The sequence below is a fragment of the Buteo buteo genome, chromosome 17, assembly GCF_964188355.1.
Source record: "Buteo buteo chromosome 17, bButBut1.hap1.1, whole genome shotgun sequence".
In the NCBI taxonomy this organism is placed as follows: Eukaryota; Metazoa; Chordata; class Aves; order Accipitriformes; family Accipitridae; genus Buteo; species Buteo buteo.
The window spans coordinates 28356735-28375992 of record NC_134187.1 but is presented as its reverse complement, the minus strand read 5'-3'; the positions used below and the strand labels follow the sequence as shown (position 1 = coordinate 28375992).

The 19258-nt window shown below is 51.2% G+C and overlaps 1 protein-coding gene across 1 annotated transcript; it reads right to left on the bottom strand.

Annotated features, from left to right (window-relative positions):
* Positions 1 to 8480: 8480 nt before the first annotated feature.
* AQP5 (aquaporin 5) lies at positions 8481 to 12192 on the bottom strand. Its single transcript, XM_075049895.1, has 4 exons — positions 11759 to 12192; positions 10179 to 10343; positions 9828 to 9911; positions 8481 to 9242 (listed from the first exon to the last, which is right to left on the bottom strand). Exons 1-4 carry the CDS (start codon positions 12119 to 12121, stop codon positions 9057 to 9059), a joined length of 798 nt encoding a protein of 265 aa, XP_074905996.1. The 5' UTR covers positions 12122 to 12192; the 3' UTR covers positions 8481 to 9056.
* Positions 12193 to 19258: the final 7066 nt, after the last annotated feature.

Here is a 19258-nt window from a genome sequence, read left to right as displayed (position 1 = left end):
TTTAGGCAGGAAACAGTATCTGCCTCTGATGCTGCAGAGTTGAGGGCCTGCAGCCTCCTGGCTTGTGCTCATGGCTGACCCCTGATGCCAGGGAAGAAGAGTGTGGTGGGATGCAGAGATAGCGCCGAGCTACACGGCAGGCTGTGATGAGCTCATTTGGAGCCATAAGCCCTTAGGACTAGGGGTCAACGCCGTGTAGCCCTTCCCAAAATCAAGCTCAGGCTGCATCTACTTGGTGGTGGATCTCCATTATTGATGAATCTATTATTTTTCTCCCTTTGCTGTTAACGAAGCAGAAGGAAACGGGGTGAGCTCCCTCTTGCTCCCCACTCCCATCGCTCTCCTGTCCCCAGGCACCCTTCATGAGCACTAAAAGTCCACGAGACACGCACGGGAAGGCAAGCTGTTGGGTGCCAAAAGCATGCTTCCCATGTGGGAAACTTGAACATGAGCCTGGAGAAGTGGAAGTGGCTGGATGAGAAACCAGCTTGCACCCATGCCGGGCTGGGAGACGGGTGAGCTAATGGGGAATTGCAGGCAAAATGCATTGGGGTCAAGTATGGGGCTCTCACATTTGGGATCTGGACAGATCTGGTGGGTATCCAGCTGCGGTGTCACTGCTGCAAGAGTGTCCCTGCTCCTCCTCCTAGTGGGAGCCGCTGGTCATCGGGAATCACGTGAAGGTCAGATTAGAGGCTCTGTCCTTTCACCTGGGTTAACTAGTGCATTTTGCATCCTTTGGCTAAAAACCCCAGCCATCAGCCTCAGCAGGTGGAGCAGGACGTGGGACACAGGGCTGAGTGAGCCCTTGCTGCCTGCAAAGCTCCATCCCTCCGTGGTCTCAATCCTGCAATCCTGCCGTCCCTCCTCGGTCTTCAGTCCCTGTGGGCTCTCAGCGCGATGCTCTGCAGTGAAAAGTGGGTGCTTCCCTTTCACTTTTGGAGGAGAGTGGCTGCTGTGAGCTGTGCCAGGTGCTATTAGGTGGTTTTGAGCAAGGTGTAGGTACGCTGAGCAGGATCCGTCCCTCGGGGCACCCTGGCCCTGCACCAAGGAATTGCTGGTTTGTACTGGGGCCCTGCAGGAGCTGAACTGGGGCAGCTCTGGGCAAGCAAAGCTGCGAGTGTATGGGGAGCTCCTGGGGTGATGCTCATGGGTTTGGGTGGCTGTGGGAAGGTTTGGCTCAACACCTTGGTGGTTACGTGCCTGAAGCCTGCCAAAATCCTGATTTAGGGTTAGGGTGGTTTTTTTTAATTGCCCTTCTCTATTTGAGACAAAGGGAGATGGTGGTTAATGTTTTATTTCTGCTAAATGTCTCCTTGGCTTTGAAATGTGGAAAACTTTGTCAAGTTTCTTTTTTTACCTTCCTATTCTTTCTGCCCATAACGGTCTAAAAATCTTACAGACCCTAATGAGACAAGTTACCATTGTGCACGGGCTAAAAAGTCCTCAGCAGAGTCTGGAGCAAATGTGGCAGAGGTTTTAATTTCACCCTCTTGATTTCTATGGGCCCTTAGCAGGCTTGTGTGTGATTAAATAACCCTTGAGTCTTTAACATTGCAAAAAAATCCCCTATTAGAGACCTTCTTTGGCTGTTTACAATGGCTTTTAGTTTAGCAGCAATCATTGGTAACTGGCTGATGAAACCTGATCATACCATAAATCAAAACTTCTTCACATTCAAATGCAACAATTAATCCTGGGTGTGTTGGTGCAATTAGATGACCAATTATGCCTCAAGATTCACTTGCTTGTTTATATAGAGAAGCCGTGTTTGCTCAGCCGGGGATGTTTGGCTATGGTTTTCAATCTACCCCAGGGGATGTCAAATGATAAACTCGGGGAGCTGCACCCTGCTGCAGCTGCAGAATTCAGACCCTTTGGCCTCAGAATCCTTCACCTGGAAACTGAACGTTCGTCCGCCTGCTTGCACCGACTGTTTTTTGGCTAACTTGAATTGCCTGAGCTCTCCTTTTCGCAAGACGTTAGTGCGGAATTTATTCTTGCAATGCTCAAGCCAGGAGGATTTTGAGCCGCACCAGATTGGGGCAGGGGTTGCCTTCAGACCTGCAGCTCCCGTGCCCAGGTAGAAACACTCCTAGCAGTTTTGGGTACCCGATTTGACCGCTCTGATCCAGCTTTGAGGCTGTAGGGCCGGTGCTAAATAGCAATGGCACAAGCTGAAAACCCAGCTGCTGGGGGATGTTTGCTCCTGACGATCCTGGTGCTGCGGGATGTCTCATTTACAGATCGTCTCGGAGCGTGCCTCGGTGGGGGTGGATGCGCTCTGTGGTGGGGAAGAGTCTTCTTAATGCCACAAGGCGTTGTTTTATTTGAACCGCTGAAAAGTTGGGGTGGCTGCTGGAGCAAAGGTGTGTTCTTCAGATGCATTGCTGTTTCCATGAAAAAAAAAAAAAAGAAAGACTATTTGGGGGTTGAATGATGCAGAAGGGATGAGTAAACTCAAGCACAGGCTCTCATTCTTGTAGGGATGCTGCCTGCAGAGAGGGAGAGCTGAGCTCTGCTGGTTAATGACATTCAGCTGCAGTTTTTAGCTCAAAACCCAAAGCAAAATCCCAACACAATGTGGCAGAAATCCAGGACAAAGACGTATAGATAAAAAGCCTGCTGATGTCACTAGTGCTAGTAGGTGCATATTTACACACTCCACTTAAATGAAGGTTTTATCCACTGATTAACTGTTCTTACAGGATTTCTTTGTGAAACATCCATAGATGTTTTCTTATCTACTTGGAACAAAATCAGCTGATAGCGTTTTATATCCCTTTCCCTTATGATGGTGATTGGTGCTGATAACTGCTATCATAATTCCTATGGACTCTGATCTCTAAGTGGGGGGCAACGGCTCTCGGCGAGAAAGCAATTGGCTGTTTTGCTAAGTAGCTTAGAAAATAAGGAATTTTTTAAAAGAGTGGAGAAAGGGCTTGTTTTCTCTAGCTGATGCTGCTTTGGCAGGAAAACGGCTGCTCTGTCCCCAAACAAATACAGCTCCCGGGAATGAGGGAAAAATCCCAACTGTTAAATGTTGCAAGAATTGTTGGGGAAGGGGAATTGGTTTTTCCTTATTTGTGCCTTTTTTAAAAAGGCAAATCGTGTAGGACATTTTAAGTTTGTTTTCATCTTTTTTTCCAGCCTGCACAAGAGGGCATTATATCAACCTGCAGCTGCACCTTGCTTGTGGGCAAAAGAGCTCTTGCTGTCTTGCCAAACAGGATTAATGTCAAACCAGCAGAGAAGGTCCTGTATCCTGGAGGACACATGCCAGAGGATTTGTTTTATTTTGTTGGTTAGCGGTTATTTTTTAGGTGTTGTTTCTGAGCTGAACCGGTTTGTAGATCTTGTGCCCAGCCCTGCAGTTTTGCCGCATGGGAAGGGTCCTTGAGGACTTGCCCTCCCTTGCTCCTGTGCGTCCTGGTTGAAGGCAACGAGCTTGGGGACCTCATGTTTTGGAGTAAACCAGCCCAAATCCTGAGCGTGCATCTCCCCTGGGTGGGAGCTCGGACAGTTCAGAGACCTCTGCTAGCTGTGGTTTAACAAAGCTGTGTTTGATCCCCTCCTTGCTTGCTAAGTCCTTGCATTCTCCTTGCTCTTGGCGGCTGTGCCCGGGAAACCCTCCCGGCTCCGGAGCTGACCTTTCCCAACAAAGCACCTTTGTCAGGCAGACCTCAGGGCTGTGGGGTTGCTTTTTTATTTTCCCTTCTTTACTTATTACTCTTTTTTTTTTTTTAATTGATGTCACCGCCCAGCAGCACAAGGATCCATTATATGAGCCGCCGTTGGACTTTGCTTGTTTGAGGGAGGGTGATTAAGAACAAACGGACAGCGGCAGGCCGTATCCTGGAAAGCGGAGGGCAAAAGTTTGAGCAAGAGGAAACTTGGCAGCAGAAACGCAGCCCCGATCCAGCCGGTGCTGAGCCTGCAGTCCCCATGTGCCGGGGAGAGCGGGAACCTTTTTTTTCACATGGGGTGCTGTGGCTCTCTTTGGGGAAGGGTGGGTGGAAGCAAGAGTGGGGTTTGTTTTTTCCTCTCAGGTGGACATGATGAGGGTTTTCCTGGTCCCCTGTCTGTTCTCCATGGAGCATCCCAGCAGAGGGCAGCAAGAGATGCCCTGGGCACCCATTGCTCTCCCATGGGTGCTGGTCCAGAGCACCCATGCTTGGTGTCAGGGCGGGCCAACCCCTGTCCCCTTCTGGTCCCCCACCTTGGGGCACCTGCTAATAACTCCCAACTCTGCTGGGCTTTAAAGAGTCGTTTTTGAGGCTGTAGGAGTGTGTTGAGGTGGGAACAGAGACACCACGCAGATCGACGCTTGGTCTCCCTGGTCTCTGGACATCTGCCCTTCTCTTTAATCCCATGGTTTATTTGGGGGCAAGACTCATCTTACCCTTGTATTTCCATGCGCTATGGTGCTGCGTCTCCCCATGTCTGTATTTCCATGTCTGCCCATGCACCCAGCAGGGTCTGGGTGCACTGCAGCGACGCTGAAGCAAGGACCAAGCAGGGGCGCTGGTGGCTTCACGCTCGCGTGAGCACGGCAGCTTGTCCCAGCGGTCCCTGTTGCTGGTGGGTGCCAAAGCCTGACCCGATGTGCTGCTGCCTTCAACCCCAAATCACGCGTGACACGAGCCAGAGAGCAAAATACAAATTATGGCGGCTGATCTTCAGGCGGAGGCTGCATTACCCAGCCGGGGTGATGCCTTTTGACAACAGGAAGGGTGGCTGTTGGCCCTTAACGGCTGCGTGAGCTGTTTCCTGGCTCGTAACAAATTGGTACCGCAACAACTATAGGCTGGGCAGAGGCTGAGTAGGAGGGGGAAGACTCGCTGCTTGCGCTCAAGAGGAGGTGGGTGCTGACACAGTCTATACCATGACTAACGTCAACACCCATGCCAGCCTCTGCCATGTCTCTGCGCCGAGGTTTCTCCTCGCTCGGCAGCGTTTCTGCCCATCGGCCCTGGGCGATGCACTGGAAACTTCTTTATTTGCAAGCCTTGCACATCTCCCAGGGCGGTGTGGAGCTACGTGCAGAGGGAGGACGTCTCTACGTTGGCTTCTTTGTGGCTCACGTTGCTCCTGAGTTGGTCCCTGGCTGCTTGGGGAAGCTCTAGCAAAGCGGTGGAAATTCTCCCGGAGTGGGGTTTGCTTCCCTGCGTTGCTTGGACTTTCCAGCAGCGCTGGGTGGGTTGCAATACCCCTCTGCAACGCTTTTCCACCTTCCCTGGTGTTTGCCTGGGTTTCTTTTTGTTGGGTTTTCAACAAGCAGGACTGGGCACCGCTCTACTTTGTTCCCCAGGTGAAACAGCCTCGTGCTTTTCGTGTGAAGTCAGAAACCGCGGCTTTAAGCAAAGCACTTAAGGTTGCAAAATAGTCTGAGCTGGTAGCAGGGTAGAAGGGATGTGCTCCCAAATTGTGGAGCATTATCCCTTCTGGCTCAGGGGCAGAGTGATGGAGAGAGCTGGGCCTGACCCTTTGCAAGGGACTGAAGGAAAGAGGCACCTGCAACCCGTTGAAAAAAATCTTTGTTTAATTGAGATATTGCCACCGGGTCTTGCTTCTTCTCAAGCACCTTGTTCCTTCCCCTGTCTCTACCATGGCCCAGCCAACTTGTGTTTTGGGGATTTTAAATGATACACCAACAGAGCTGCTAGACACCTTCCTTAAATAGACTGAAAGCCCTTCCATGTGTAAAAAGATATAAGGTTTCTAGATTGTTACAACATGTGAAAATAGTTGGGTTTTCTTCTCTGCCAGGAAAAAAAAAAAAGAAATTTTTAAAGCTGTGCAGTAATTACCTGCTAATGGAAAAGATACTAAAGAATGAGAAATAGTCTGTGAAATCCTCTTAGCACAAAGACGTTGCTAGTAGGCATGTCTAGGAAAAAACTGCATCCATTCCCCCCTCTTCTTAATTATGGCAAATAGGTACAAGAATTGTATGCTGGGGTGCTTTGGCGTAATAGTTTCACCTGGTGACATACCTCTAAAATAGGAAAAAAATAGCTAGCAATACAAAGCACCAATATAGTTAATTTTTTATGACCAAACCGGTGCTGGATCTGTACGGCCGTAAAGAAGGGTAGGCGGCAGCATGGGTGTATGGGATGGAGGTGTGCTGAGACACTGCTCCTGAAATGGAAGCTCCTGTTTCAGGGAAGAAGCTGGAAAATGAGCGTGGTGTAGCTGTGACTGCATTAGTGTGCACTACAGGTAAATCTGGTTTAAATCCAGGGGATTATATCAGCCCTTGCTGCGTCTGCTGAAATAAAGGTATTTTTTCTGTGAAATGGCTATTTCTGCTAAGGGAGCGTTGAAAGGCTGGTGGTTAGCAGTAACAAATCTCATTAAAAATGGGGCTGAAGAAGCTTGAATGTTAAAAAAAAAAAATTCTCTATTTGTTTTTAAGCGCTGCTGTTCTCACTTCTGGGCAGGTGAGAACAGGCAGGAGGACCTCAGGGTTTCCCAGCCACGACCTGGGCTCTGTCCCGGCGAAGGTGAGGTCACGGCGCTCGCTGGGTGCCGGGGTTTGGTCTAGATTAAACGCAACCTCTCTGCCCGGATTAAATGCCACAGGGACTAACGAGAAGCCGGGTGGGGAAGGTATGCCCTGCTCTGCGTAGGGATGCTGCTGGCTTCACCGGGCTCCAGCCTGCGTTTACACCACGGTTTAGGGTCTGCCCCTGCCTTTGTCCGTTGGGGAAGGGGGTTCATTGCTTGTGCCCCCCCTTCCCACCGACCCCAGCCCTGCGTGGAGCCATCCCGCCTGGGTTTTTCGAGCCAGGCCCTGGATGCTTTTTTGTGCTGACGCAAAGTCGCTGCTGCTGCAGGATCCTCTGATTCATCCCCACGGAGGGCTCACACCCAGGCTGGCTTTCTTCTCCTGGTTGTTGATCGTACTGGCGGTGCTGGTGTGGGCTGGGGCCCTCCGTGGGATGCTGCGGTGGCCCCCGATTCCCGGTCCGGGATGGGGTGTGGGGTGTGCTGGGACTCCTGGATCCCTTCCCGAGTGCGAATGGGGTTTAGAGCAGCAAAGCAAGGGGGATGCCCAGGATCCCCTGTTCTGGGGAGATCTGAATGTACCCTTGGGGCACATCTTCAGGGTCGAGGGGTGCAGTGGAAGGAGACTGGGATGCAGGTTTTGGGGATGCTGACCTGCCCCAGCCCCATGTTTCACTGGGGGTTGCTCCGAGAGGGGTGTCTCTGGGATCTGGAGGTGCTTTAATGTGTGTCTGTAGAGCATCTCCCATGGCACATGTGACCGTGCTGCCTTTTCCGATGAGAAAGAATATTAATTCTTTCCCCCTTACAAAAGGGGAAACTGAGGCACAGAAGGGTTGTAGCTCTCAGCCCATGCCTGAGGAGGGGTGAGCTGTGAGTGTTAAGACAGGGCGCAGGATTTCATTTTTAGCTTCCTAGCTCTGCTGCTGATTTGTGTGACCCAAACTAACGGCTTTTTCACCTCATTTTCTCCTCCTGCTTGTCACCAACCTCTTCTGTTGAGAACTGGGGCGGGGGGGAGGCAGAGGAAAATCAGAGACAAGGGTCTGCTGCTACCCAGGCTCATGCAGTGCCACAGCCTGGATTGCAAATCTGCTTAGGTATGCTAAAATACAGGTGATGCTGCCTATCCTCCCTGGTATTGCCATGCAAAGGTGGCATAACCTGTCTGATTGGGATCGAGCTGCATCTGGGATGGGGGAGCTCCCAGGCAAGCATCTCCCACCTCCCTGGGGGTCCACGCTCAGCAGAAACATCATCTTTGCAGCAAGAAGAGGGGCTGCGATGGCGGAGCTTTGCACGGGGCTGCATTTAGGGAGCCGGTGGGAGGGACGGCTGGGACGGTGCCAGCGCCCAGTATCCCCATGCCCAGGTTGGGAGCGAGGTGCTTTGGCAGAGGGTTGTGGCAGAACTGGAAGAGCAGGGCTAGAGCAGAAGGTCAGGGCGAAGGTGTGGGTTTGGCACCCAGCGAGGGGGCTGGGGAGTGTTGTGGGTCAGTTTTTTGAGGGCGCCTGTGGAAGCGTCTGGGAGAACTGGTACGGCAGAAAGCCGTGCCTGAGTCAAACCGGCAAAGAGCGTGAAGGATTGCTGCCGGTTCCTCCCAGCTCGTGCCAGCCTCGGAGATGGGCTTCACAGTGCCCTGGACTTGGCACCCTGTCGTGAGGTACATCCTGCTCCTGCCCCCACTCCAACACCAGTGCCAGTTTATCCTTCTCGGGATTAACGACTATCAACTCCCAAACCATCTGCTCGTGGTACCAGCTGCCATGGGATTTGGGGTCCCAGCACTTGCTCTTGCCCTGGCTCTTTGGGATGGCTTTGCATCCAGGTTAATTAATTTTTTTGCTCCTAAAATTTGATATCCAAGCAGATTTGTGCCCATGACTTTTTTACAATTTCCTTTATTCACAATAAATAATATACTATATTACAAAGATCTCAACACAAAATCAAAAAAATCACGGGTTTTTTTCTGCAGCCATGAATAAATAGAACTCACCAGCACCAGTTAATGCATGAAAGAGCATCTATGAGCAGCGTGGGCCCTGTGGCAGAGAGAAAGCTGGGGATTTTGCTGCACCCACATGCCCAAAGTGGTCATTCTCTTTGCTGGTGTCTACATGGTATTTCCCTCCCCTGGGCAATCAGATGCAGGGGTGAAATCCTGTGTGTGCCAGAACGTGCGGTCTCGGGCCTCTGAAAATTGTGCAAAACTCACACCTAGGAGGGCAGGGATGCAGCCGAGTGGGTGTAAAACCACAGCTGAGAGGCTGCCCTGGGCTGAGACTCCTTTGCTGGGCTTAGCTTAGCTGGCTGCAGTTAAGCTAGGAGAGGTTCTAGCGCTCGCATTCACATAGAGGGATTATATACACAGACACTTCAATACTCCTTTCTTTCTCAATCAGAGATGGTCTTTGAGTTATAAGACTTTTGCTTAAGAGTCTACTGTAGCTGGTTGTGTTCATTGTCTGTCTTTGGTGCACACATGAGCCCATGTGTGGGGCTTCCTCCCCTCCTTTTGTCTTGGCTTTTCCCAACTGTTCCTACGGTGGAGTCAACTCCATGGACTTCTTCCCCTCCTCTCGCTGCTCTTCCCACTCCTCCTCTGACTCGTAGGTGCCCTTGATGATGGCAAGCCTATCTGACATGTTCATGCAGTAGGGGACGAGGATGTAGAAGTAGAGCAGAGAGGCCAAGCAAGCCCCGAGGATGGGTCCAACCCAGAACACCTAGAAAGCAACAAGGGAGAGGGTGAGAGCAGGTCTTGGAGGTTGGTGCACCAGGTCCAGGCATCACAGTGGCACCCCTTGCTGCTCCGCATCTCCTAGCCCATGGAGAGATACAAACAGAGTTTCCTGTAGACTTCTTGGGCTGAAATCCCCTCAACCGTTGCTTGCTGAAGACATCAAGCTCCTTAGGAGTGCAAAGATGTGGTGTCCTGGAAAGGAGGCACCAAGCTTGCTCTGCAAGGCTGGGTCTGAGCTTGCAGGCAGCGCTGGGCGAGCCTAGGCTGGGCTTCTCTGTGGGTTTTGTTGACTCCAGGTGATGCCCTAGCTCAGCGTGCACCATTGCATGAGGGGTTTATGCTTGTCCCCTTGCTGGCTCTGTGCCACGGGGATAACCTTTTCCCCACGCATCAAGGGGGACAACCTTTCTTGTTCTCCAGCCCCATTCTATCCTTTCGGGCCTGAGATGGGCTCGGAAACACCCAGCCCTGTAATCACCATGGCAATGGCTGCCCTCTCCCCTCGTTGCCTGCATCTGGCCCTGGCAGCTTCTTGGCCAGCCCATCCTGGCACGGTGCTGATGCTCACCCAATGTGCTGGGCTGAACTTCCTCACGATGACCGCCGGCCCAAAGGACCGGGCTGGATTCATGGAGCAGCCGGTGAAGTAGATCTGTCAGTGTGGAAAGGAGACTGGGTTAAGATGCATCGTATTGCTTAGCAGATACGAGCAGCTTTTCAGGAGCAGGGACCAAAACGGCCCCTGATGCTGTCTTTCTTGCAGAGAGGTGGAGGTCCACCCATCATCATGGAGACGGAGCCCCGATCTATCCCGTGTTGGCTCTCCCAACGCAGCTCCCTCTGGGACCAACTGCACGAGAGTATTTTGGGGACCCCTGTCCTAGCAGGACCCTCTGCCCTGTCCTTCCTGGACACTCACCCCCACCAAGTGGCCTACAGCAACGGAGAGGCCAATGGACAGTGCTGGGGAGCCCACGTTGCCATTCCTCCGGTTGTCCGTGGACGCAAAGATGCACGCAGCCAGCTGGAAGGTGAGGATGATCTCCACCACAAGGGCCTGGCCTGGGGTCGTGTTGTTGTTGAGCTGCGAACCATTGAAAGCAACAATAATTAACCACCCCTGGGGCTAAGCATCACCAGGAGGGCTCTTAGGTGCTTTGCTGGTGGATTTGGGTTGCAAAGCCATGCCGAGAAGCCCCCCCTCAGGTCCCCTGCCCAGCCCTGGGGCACAAGGTGATGTGCTGGCCACTGCTCGGGCTCACTGCTCCTTTCCCTGGAAGGGAAGAAATTATCTTTCTTTGTGTTTAATGCTCCAAAATCTGTCTCTCCCCCGGGGCTCTCCATATCTCTCTCTGCTTGCTTGTCTCTGCAACACTCAGTGCTTTCCCACCAAATCCCATGCTGATTTGTCCCTTTTTTCCCCGCCTTGATCCTTGCAAGCTGTCGTATCCTGACTCTTCTCCCCTCCACTTTGTGCAGCACCTCCCCACGAGGCTGGGGAGCAGCCGGCAGCCGCTGCGGAGGGTCGTGGGATGAAGGGTGAGGGTTGGGATGAAGGTTGGGGTGCAGCCATGGGGGTAAGACAGGCTGTTGTTGTCCCAGTACCTCTGTGCTAACCACTGGGGACTGTCAGATGGACTCGACCCCACTGGGCATGGGAAGGGCAAAGCGACCCAAATCATCACAGCCTGTTTTTTTTTTTTGCTAAAGCTGACTGGTTTGGGACATGGAGCATGTGGGAATAAGATGCATAGCAGCACCTCATCCTAGCGACCGAACCCTCTGCAACGTGTCTGTGCTGCTCTGAGAGGTCCAAACCTGGCCGTGGTTGGAGCAGTAGCTCCACCGCTCCCATTTCAGGTGGTTTCCCAGCATTTCCCCAAGGGTTTGAGACATGTTCCTCGTCCCCGCTTATCTCAGAGCGTTCCACTGCCTCCCCTCCTCCTCCAAGAGCAGCCCCTGCTGCTCCCAGCCGCTCCGCACCCTCCCGTGTATTGCTCCTTCTTCAGCTCTTCTCCACCACCTCTCTCCATCCACCTCCATTTCCCAGCTTCCCCCAGTGCACTGGCTCCAGTGGGCTTCTGCTCCCCCTGCCCATACTGGTGTGACTGTGCTCCGCTCCTTGCCCTCCCCCCCTCCGAACTGGCGCAGCTCCTATCCCAGCACTGATCTCCAGGTGGAGAGGCTGCAGTCAAGAACATCTCAATGGTGCGGGTGACTCACTCAGGCCCTTAGGATAAAGGAAGCACTTATTAAAGGAGGAAAAAAACATACCATTCATTACCCCACACAATAAAGCTGTCATGTCAATACTCTGCTGGCTATGTCGGTGTTTGCTCCTATCCCATTCCCATCCCTCTGTGCACGCAGGATGATGTGCCAAGACCAACCATCCTTACGGATTTGGCTCTCCGGGTTGGTGCTGGCACCAGCTCCTGGCTCAGAGGGAAAGGAAAGCCCGCACGGCAAGGTGAACTATCTCCAGGTAGGGAGACTTACCGCGTTGATGGCCAGGTTGCCACGGGTATTGACCGGTGTCACGCCATAGAGGATGCCAGCCCCAGCGATGGCCCCGACCAGTTGGGCGATCACGTAGAAGAGCGTCCGGAGGAAGGAGATCTGGTTCCCGACAAAGAAGGCGATGGTCACCGCTGGGTTGATGTGGGCTCCGCTGATGTGGCCAAACGCCTGCACCAACGTACCGATGGCCAGGCCAAATGCCAGCGCGATCTGAAGGATGCTGGGGAGGGCGGACGGCCACTTCAGGGCTGAGCCGAGGCCGATGAAGACGAAGATGAGCGTGGAGATAAACTCAACAAAGACGGATTGAGCAAAGGCCAGGGTTAATATTTCCTTCTTCATGGTGGGAGCGGGTGGAGGGCGGCTAGGAAGGAAGAAAGTTTAGGTTTCCTCTGTCTCCAGGCTCTTCTGTCTGCACCCAGTTGTAGGGCCATACCTATCTATATATGCAAGAGCAGCAGGGAGCTGTGTTACAAGGCGGTGGGTGGAGCCAGGGAATTAGCCAGTCCTCCCAAATTATCATGTGAAACTGGAAAAAGTTTCCATCTGAAAATAACTTCGGAGCCTCTTGGTGAACCAGTGACTCAGATATTGGTGGCATTTCTTTCTCCTTCCCTCTGCAAACAAAGAGCCCCTATAGGGTGTCTCTGTGGTCGTTAGATAACGCAGTTGCATAACGATGCTGTGCTCCCTCCTCTGCTTTTCCCTTTTACTACCTCTCGCCAGGTTCTGGGTGTTTCGTTAGCAGAGGTGTAGTTAATATTGCCTTCCTCCGGGTACTTGCAGACTGGAGAGGGCTGTATTTTTGTTTGAAAAGTCTTGTTGTTGGTGTCAGGCTGGAGGTGCTCTCCTGGGGCCGGGCTCCCCGTGCATTCGATTTACACGGGATGTTGAAATGTAGCGAAAAGTTAAGTACCTGGAGCTGCTCCCAGGCTGTCAAGACAGTTCAAGTCCAGGAAACAAGTGGCTTGCAATTGTCCTGCAATTGCAGGAGCAGGGCAGGGCATGCTTTGCCTAGCCGGGGAGCCCTAGAGAAGCCGGGGCTTCTTCGAGGTGCCTGGACGGAGGCTGAATGCCATGGCGTAGATTGGATAAAGCAGGCTGATCGCTGCAGAGCCTGGCTGTGGACCTCTTTGCTGCCTTTCTGCTTTGCTGCTCCTTACAGAGCATGTGGTGTGGGTTGGCAGTTGGGGGGTGCTCGCTGCCTGTAGCCGGGGAGGGTATATCCTACCCCTGTCATCTCGGGACTTTTTCTTTTCTTTTTGCCTTTCAAGATATTGCTCAATGAGGTCAATGATTTCGCTCTTGGGAATGCCAGCATAAAGCCACAGGCTTTGCATGGACACGAGCCATGTTTACACATCTCCTTTCATGTTCCCATGGTGCTGCTTTCCATCCTAAATCTGTCCAGCTGCAAATCCTTGGTTGGCAGGGCGCGGAGGGGGGACGCTCTCAGCTCTGTGCAACACGGAGCTGTGGGGGACTGAGGTTTTGGGGCAGAAAAAGGCTCCGGTGACACTTAACAATGAATTATTGGTTCATCGTAGTCCTTGCAGCCTTGTGCCAGGATTTTTTTTTTTTTTTGAAACGGGTTTGGGTGCCAGATCTGCTCTCCTTGCTTGGTTGATTGCATCTTGTCTTTCTCAAGCGATGCCACCTCTCCATGCCTAATGCAGCGAGCCCAGGCTGAGGTTATTTATCCGTGGCTGCCACGCGTCTCTGCAGAAGCGGTCACACTCTGGCACGTGGTGAGCAAAGGTCTACATACAGGAGATTGGTAAAATCATTTAAATCCCTCTTTAAATTTAAAAAGCACTAAAAAGTTGCATTCACTGCTGCCTTCTGGTGGGTGCAGTCAGACTTGCACAAATCCTGTGGGGTCAAAGGCTAGGAGGGCTTCCTCTTCAGAGCAAGAAGAGGGGAATTCTTCCTCCAGAGCCAAAAATAAATGAGCGTTTCTCCTCCAGCCATACCCAAAGTCCTGAGCTCAGCAAACAGACCCAGAGAGTCTCGAGGGACTGAGGATCCGTTACAGTGTTAATTCCTGATAATGGTTTTCTCCTGGTTCTGCCGATCCTGGGGAAGACTGCAGACTTAAAGACCAGATCTGTTATCCTAGAAACACCTGGTCCGTTGGCGTGTTTTGGTGAAAGTTTTGCAAGCTGGTATTTCAAGACACCCTGGCCAGATTCCAGCTGGAGTAATTGCTTGCTACTTCCCTTAAGCCCTGTCTGTGGCTCCAGCTGCATCAAATGCGCCTTGTTGCCATCCTCCAAACCCTTTTGGAACGTGCCCGCCACAGATCTCCCTCGGAGGTGGCCGCATTTTGCTGGCAGCTCCTCCGCCACACGCCTCGCTTTAGCTAAAAAGCAGCGTTGAGGTGAAAGACGCTCTCCCAGGTTCCCAACTGTGGGTAATAACCTCCTAGCAAAATCTTCCAGCTGACTAGGAGATATAATCAAATAAGGCTGGAAATGATGGGGAAAACTTCCGGAGAGAAACAAGATGTTTCTCTAACAACATGCCATTCAAAACCTATTTTCCCGAGGCGGTTTGCTAGGCTTTCCTCACTGGGGCTTGGCTTCTCTGAAGTCTAACCATGCTGGGCAGGCGTTGGGAAGGCTCCTTTTCCTCTCCCCAGCTGCATGCTCTCCAAGGAGCTTGTACGAACCGAAAGTGCCTTTGATGTGTCAGATTGAACTGAATTGGGCAAGACCTTGAGAAGGCATTGCGCAGGTCCCTGCTGACAGACGGACACCTACGTGGTGGGGTCACGCACGCCTTGTTTCACCCCTAGGCTTTTGGAGGAAAGAAGACAAGGAGGCTTTTTGTAAGGAGGACAGGTTTAGCTGTCTCCCTCCTCCTCCTCCTCCTCCTCCTCCTCCTCCTCTTCTTCGCTGGTGGCGGCAGACAAACACAACCAAAAATCGCCTGCATCTACCACTCGATCACGGGGCCACGCGGCTTGGGATGATGTGCTGGAGGGGGATAGGGACCCAAGCCAACTGCTGGGTTGGGGTGCAGGGCGCCTGGGTGGGAGGAAGGCAGCTGGTGCCTCATCCTTGCCCAGGGCCCTCCCGAGGCTCTGCCTCACCCATGGAGGCGTGTGTGTTATTAACTGAATACGTGTGTTGGTCCCTGTCGTCCCCGGTTTGCTGATTTCATTTTCTGAGCCCGCACGGGGCTGCTATTAATTTGTCATTTCCACGGCAGCCCAGATTTCTGATGAGTTCAGCTCCATGTTGGACCTCAAAGCCTGGCAGATGGTATTGCAGGCAGCCAAGTTCAGATTATAAATGCTGCTGAGACCCAGACCAGCCGGGTTTTTGTTTTTCCTCCCTCACCTGGCTCTGTATCTTGACCAAGGACCTTAAAACTGGCACAATGATACCAGCAGGAATAATAATAGTAGCAGGAGACAACTAGTTCTGCTGGAATCTGTGATTAGTTGGGATTAGATAGCCAGAGGAGAAAGTTTGGTTTAGTTTGTTCTAAGGAGAAAGGGTGCTTCTTGCTGGCTCAGCTTTGGGAGTTTGCAGCAAGCCATTGATGGGGAAAAAAATAATACGCGCTGGGAATTAAAAGTAGAGCAAGAAGTAGCAAAATTTTCCGTCCTCATCCTGAGTTCCTGGGGCTGCTTCTTGCTGTGGTGATAGGGAAAGTGGTGGGATTAGCACAAAGCCTCACCACTTTCTAGGGCAAGGTGGTGTCTCTGTACAAGTGTTTCAGACAGGGCTTTCAAGGATTTCTCTTATCTGACCCACCATCTGCTTGCGCTGTCTTTAAAGGCGAGGGATTACTCTGCTGGCCTGAGGCTGATGGTGTTTCCACCTTCTCCAGCCCTGGAGCTACAAGGCTTTTGCTTCCCCTAGTAACCTGACCCAGCTTTGGAGCAACCCCCCCTCCGCAGGGAGACTGAGTTTGCCTTCAGGGATGTCTCCATGTCCATGTCCCAACGCTTCGGCTTGAGAAGCTGGTTCTGAAGCTGTCCTCCAGCCCTTGGTGGCTGCTGTGCTGAGCTGGGTGGTCACAGTGACCTGTGAGCCTGTAAACAGGGATGATGCTATTTAAATGCTGAATAGTGTTAATGTTTAATAACAGCATTGCTCTGCTCTTTGCTTAGAAATTACTTGACGGTCTCTAAGGCGTACAAGTGGATGCAAATGCTTTGGGGCTGGTCTGCAGTGGAAATGCCAGCATCCTTAATAATTAATTTGCACTGAAATCATCATTAAATCATCACATGGGGATAATAATGTGTATCAGGGAAAGCAAAGGGCTGGTTAGAAAAAAGATCTGTACGAGATCACACAGCGAGAAAGCTGGGCTTGAAACCCTGGCGTCCTGATTTTCAGGTCTAGCCCTTTCCAGCAAAACCACCTGCATCAGCAACACTAAGAGGCTTCGTTTCTGCTCATCTAGATAAATACTTTGAATTCTTATTGGCCAGCAGCTGTTTATCAGTGTCCTCAGGATTCAGACAGAGCTGTGTTCAGGTCAGTGGTGTTTTTCCTCTTGAGATGTGTTTGCCGTGGAAACGTCTTCTTCGCCCATGCAGTCTCCTTTCAAGATTGCAAGGAGCACCCTTGGGAACAAATGCTGAAATGATGTGGGGAGGCAGCTGCCACCAGGAAAGCAATCTTCCCCTCTTTGTCTTGGCAATGCCATCCTGCTGTGTGTGCTGCTGGGACGGGAAGGCACAGAGCCGGCTGGAGAGCAGGGGCCAGCTCTGGGGTGAGAGGTGGTTGAGTTGCATCAAGGCAGAGGGGGACTGAAACCACGACCAGGCTCCAAAGCACCTATAAATGCCATAAAGAACATAACAGAGAGGAATCTGGAAACTCTTAAAAGCCAAAATTCTCGCATAATCACCTGGCTCCAAGAGCCCAAGACTTTGCAAAGCAAAATATTGGTGACAATATGTGGACAGCTGATTACCCTGGTGAACTGGAAAATCAGTTTTTCACCCCATTCTGTCTCTGAGACACAGAGCAAATGCATCAAGAAATTTCTCAACTTAAAGATTTAGGTAGTATGTACTGATTAGGATTTAAAGAGAGCCGTGGTGGTAGCATCCCTTGTTGCATCAGATCTGGAGCTAAAGATTCTTGCACTGAGTCATCTCTGGAGAAATGTGGGCTTTTCTTTAGGTTGTTTGTACTCCTGGAAAATCAGACTGAAAATCGAAGAAGAGCCTCTGGTCTTGTACCCAGATCCTTTGACAGACTCTTGTGAAACGGGACTTGCTGCAAGCCTTGAAGATACAGAACTAGCCGGGGGTTTGGCTTCCCCCATGGAGCACCAGCCACCTTCTGAGAAGGTCTGTGGTCCTTTCCCAGATTACACCTGGCCCTACCTCCTCCTCTTGCTCTCCTGGATGGATTTAGCCTCCTGGCCCCTCCTCAAGGAAAACATGCTTGGGAAATACTTCTACAAACATAAATAGAACCATCGAAGTAATGATGTGCCTGCATCCTAGGTAGGTCATGCCATTGCAAGGCAGGTACCAGATGGGAGCTGAATGCTCACATGGCCTTAAAGATCTGGATCTGGAGGGTTTGTACATGGTCAGACCAAGAAATTCAGAACAGAAAACTCAGTTCTGATCTCCAAGGTTTGAAGCTGGGCTGTGCTCTTTTCCTTTCCATCCTACAAGCATGAGCCTTTCTCTACAGGAGTGAAGTGGTTTGTCCTGCACTGTGTTTTCCAAAATACCGGTGGGTTTGGTGTTATCCAAGCCAGGTTGATTTTCTTTCCATTTTCTCCTAGGTAAGGTACTGCACTTTCCCCACTTGCAGCCACGTGTTGGAGAAGCAATTTAGGTGCTGGATTTGAGGTCTGTGCTCTTGGGACAGACTGTCTCAGCTTTCTTTGGAGCAGAGATTTGGATGCCTTCAGATTGTTTTTACCCACCTCTATACAAGGTAAAAACTCAGTAGGTAAGTGTTGCAATCCTCCAGTTTAAATGCTGAAACAAGGGAATGTCTTGCTACTAACTACAAGACGCCTGTAAAAGGCATCAGTACGCATTTCATGAGGTCAGTGGCGAACGGCTGATGTTGAAGGCACGGGAGCGTGCAGAAAGCGAGACTTCCTTCCCTTGAAAACACAATAATACTTTTCAAAACAACATTTTGCCCATGTCTATCACCTTTTGCCTCTGTCCCTCCTCCCCTGGGTAGGATCGGCATGTTGGGAAACATTGCGGTGTCTTGGTTTGCCACCATGCTGCGGAGCGCTTCCCGGGATGCTGGTCCCGGCAGCCTCTCCAGATCTCCAGGTCTTGAGACGTCGACAATGTTTGGGCTGTGTAGTTTTGGACTCCTGGAGACCCAGTGGGATGAAAATCTCACCGGACCTGGCTGGGTGAATCATCTTAGGGAACCATGTGACTGTGCCCTGGGTGACAACACAGTGGTTCAAAAGGTATTTCTGTGAAATCACAGATTTCTCCTGAAGACATACAGTATTTTGGCATTTAATAGGTATCTCAAAGCAACACGATGGGCTGAAAATGGCAGCCAAGCAGCCAAGTCAAGGAAAGGGGTCTGGATGTGTCTTGAATTTTCACAGCACCCTGAAGAACCTCTAGTGCTTTGCAGAATGACCACCCCAAACCTGATGATGCTGAAGACCTCCAGAACTCAGAGGTGGGACAACGGGAGGTGAAGGAAAGCCTCACAGTCTCAAGTGATGGCAGGCCATAAGAAGCAATGTGATCTAAGACGCATTGTACAGTGATTTTCATTTTGATTTCATGGTCATACTGTTTATCACAGATCCATGACAAAGCTGATAAAGGTTAATATATGGTGCAATATGTATTGCAGACCTTTATTGTGTAGTCCTGAGCTCATGGATAGGCATGGCTGAGTGGTTTCAAATCCTGGCTCAAAGCATTCCTGTTGAGGTTTAATACACAAAGTGTTATCAATTTAGTGAGGTTTTAGGTTGGTCTGTGGCAGCTCTGATCTCTGGGTTGCTGATCCTGCCCTCTAATTTGAGTTGTCCTGGTGTAAATCTGGAATGACTGGCTTGGTTTCCTGACGGTGCAAGTTTTGGAAGTGTCATTGAAGTCAATGACACAACTCTGCAGACAAGGTAAATTCACGTTCCTGATTGACTTGAGAGGACTTAGGCTGCTTTAGCCATCTGAAAATCTGGTTTAGTGAGATTACTTTGTGTTAACGCTGGCATTCCGAGACCAGAATCTGGCCAGGTCAGAAATCAGAGCGTCTGAGGGCTGCTGAAGTGGGGATGGTCTTTATGTTGTGAGTCGCTATTTTGAAGATGGGGGTTGTTCTTTTCATGTCACTTTTGCCCATCAACAGGTCATTGGCACGAGGCAGCTGCACTCCAAACTGAACTGGGCTGCGCTGCACTGGTGGCTCTGGGATTTAGGGTCTTGGACGTTACTTTATATGACTGTATATATATTATATGACCATAAGCATGTCATTACTTGCTTCACATGTATTA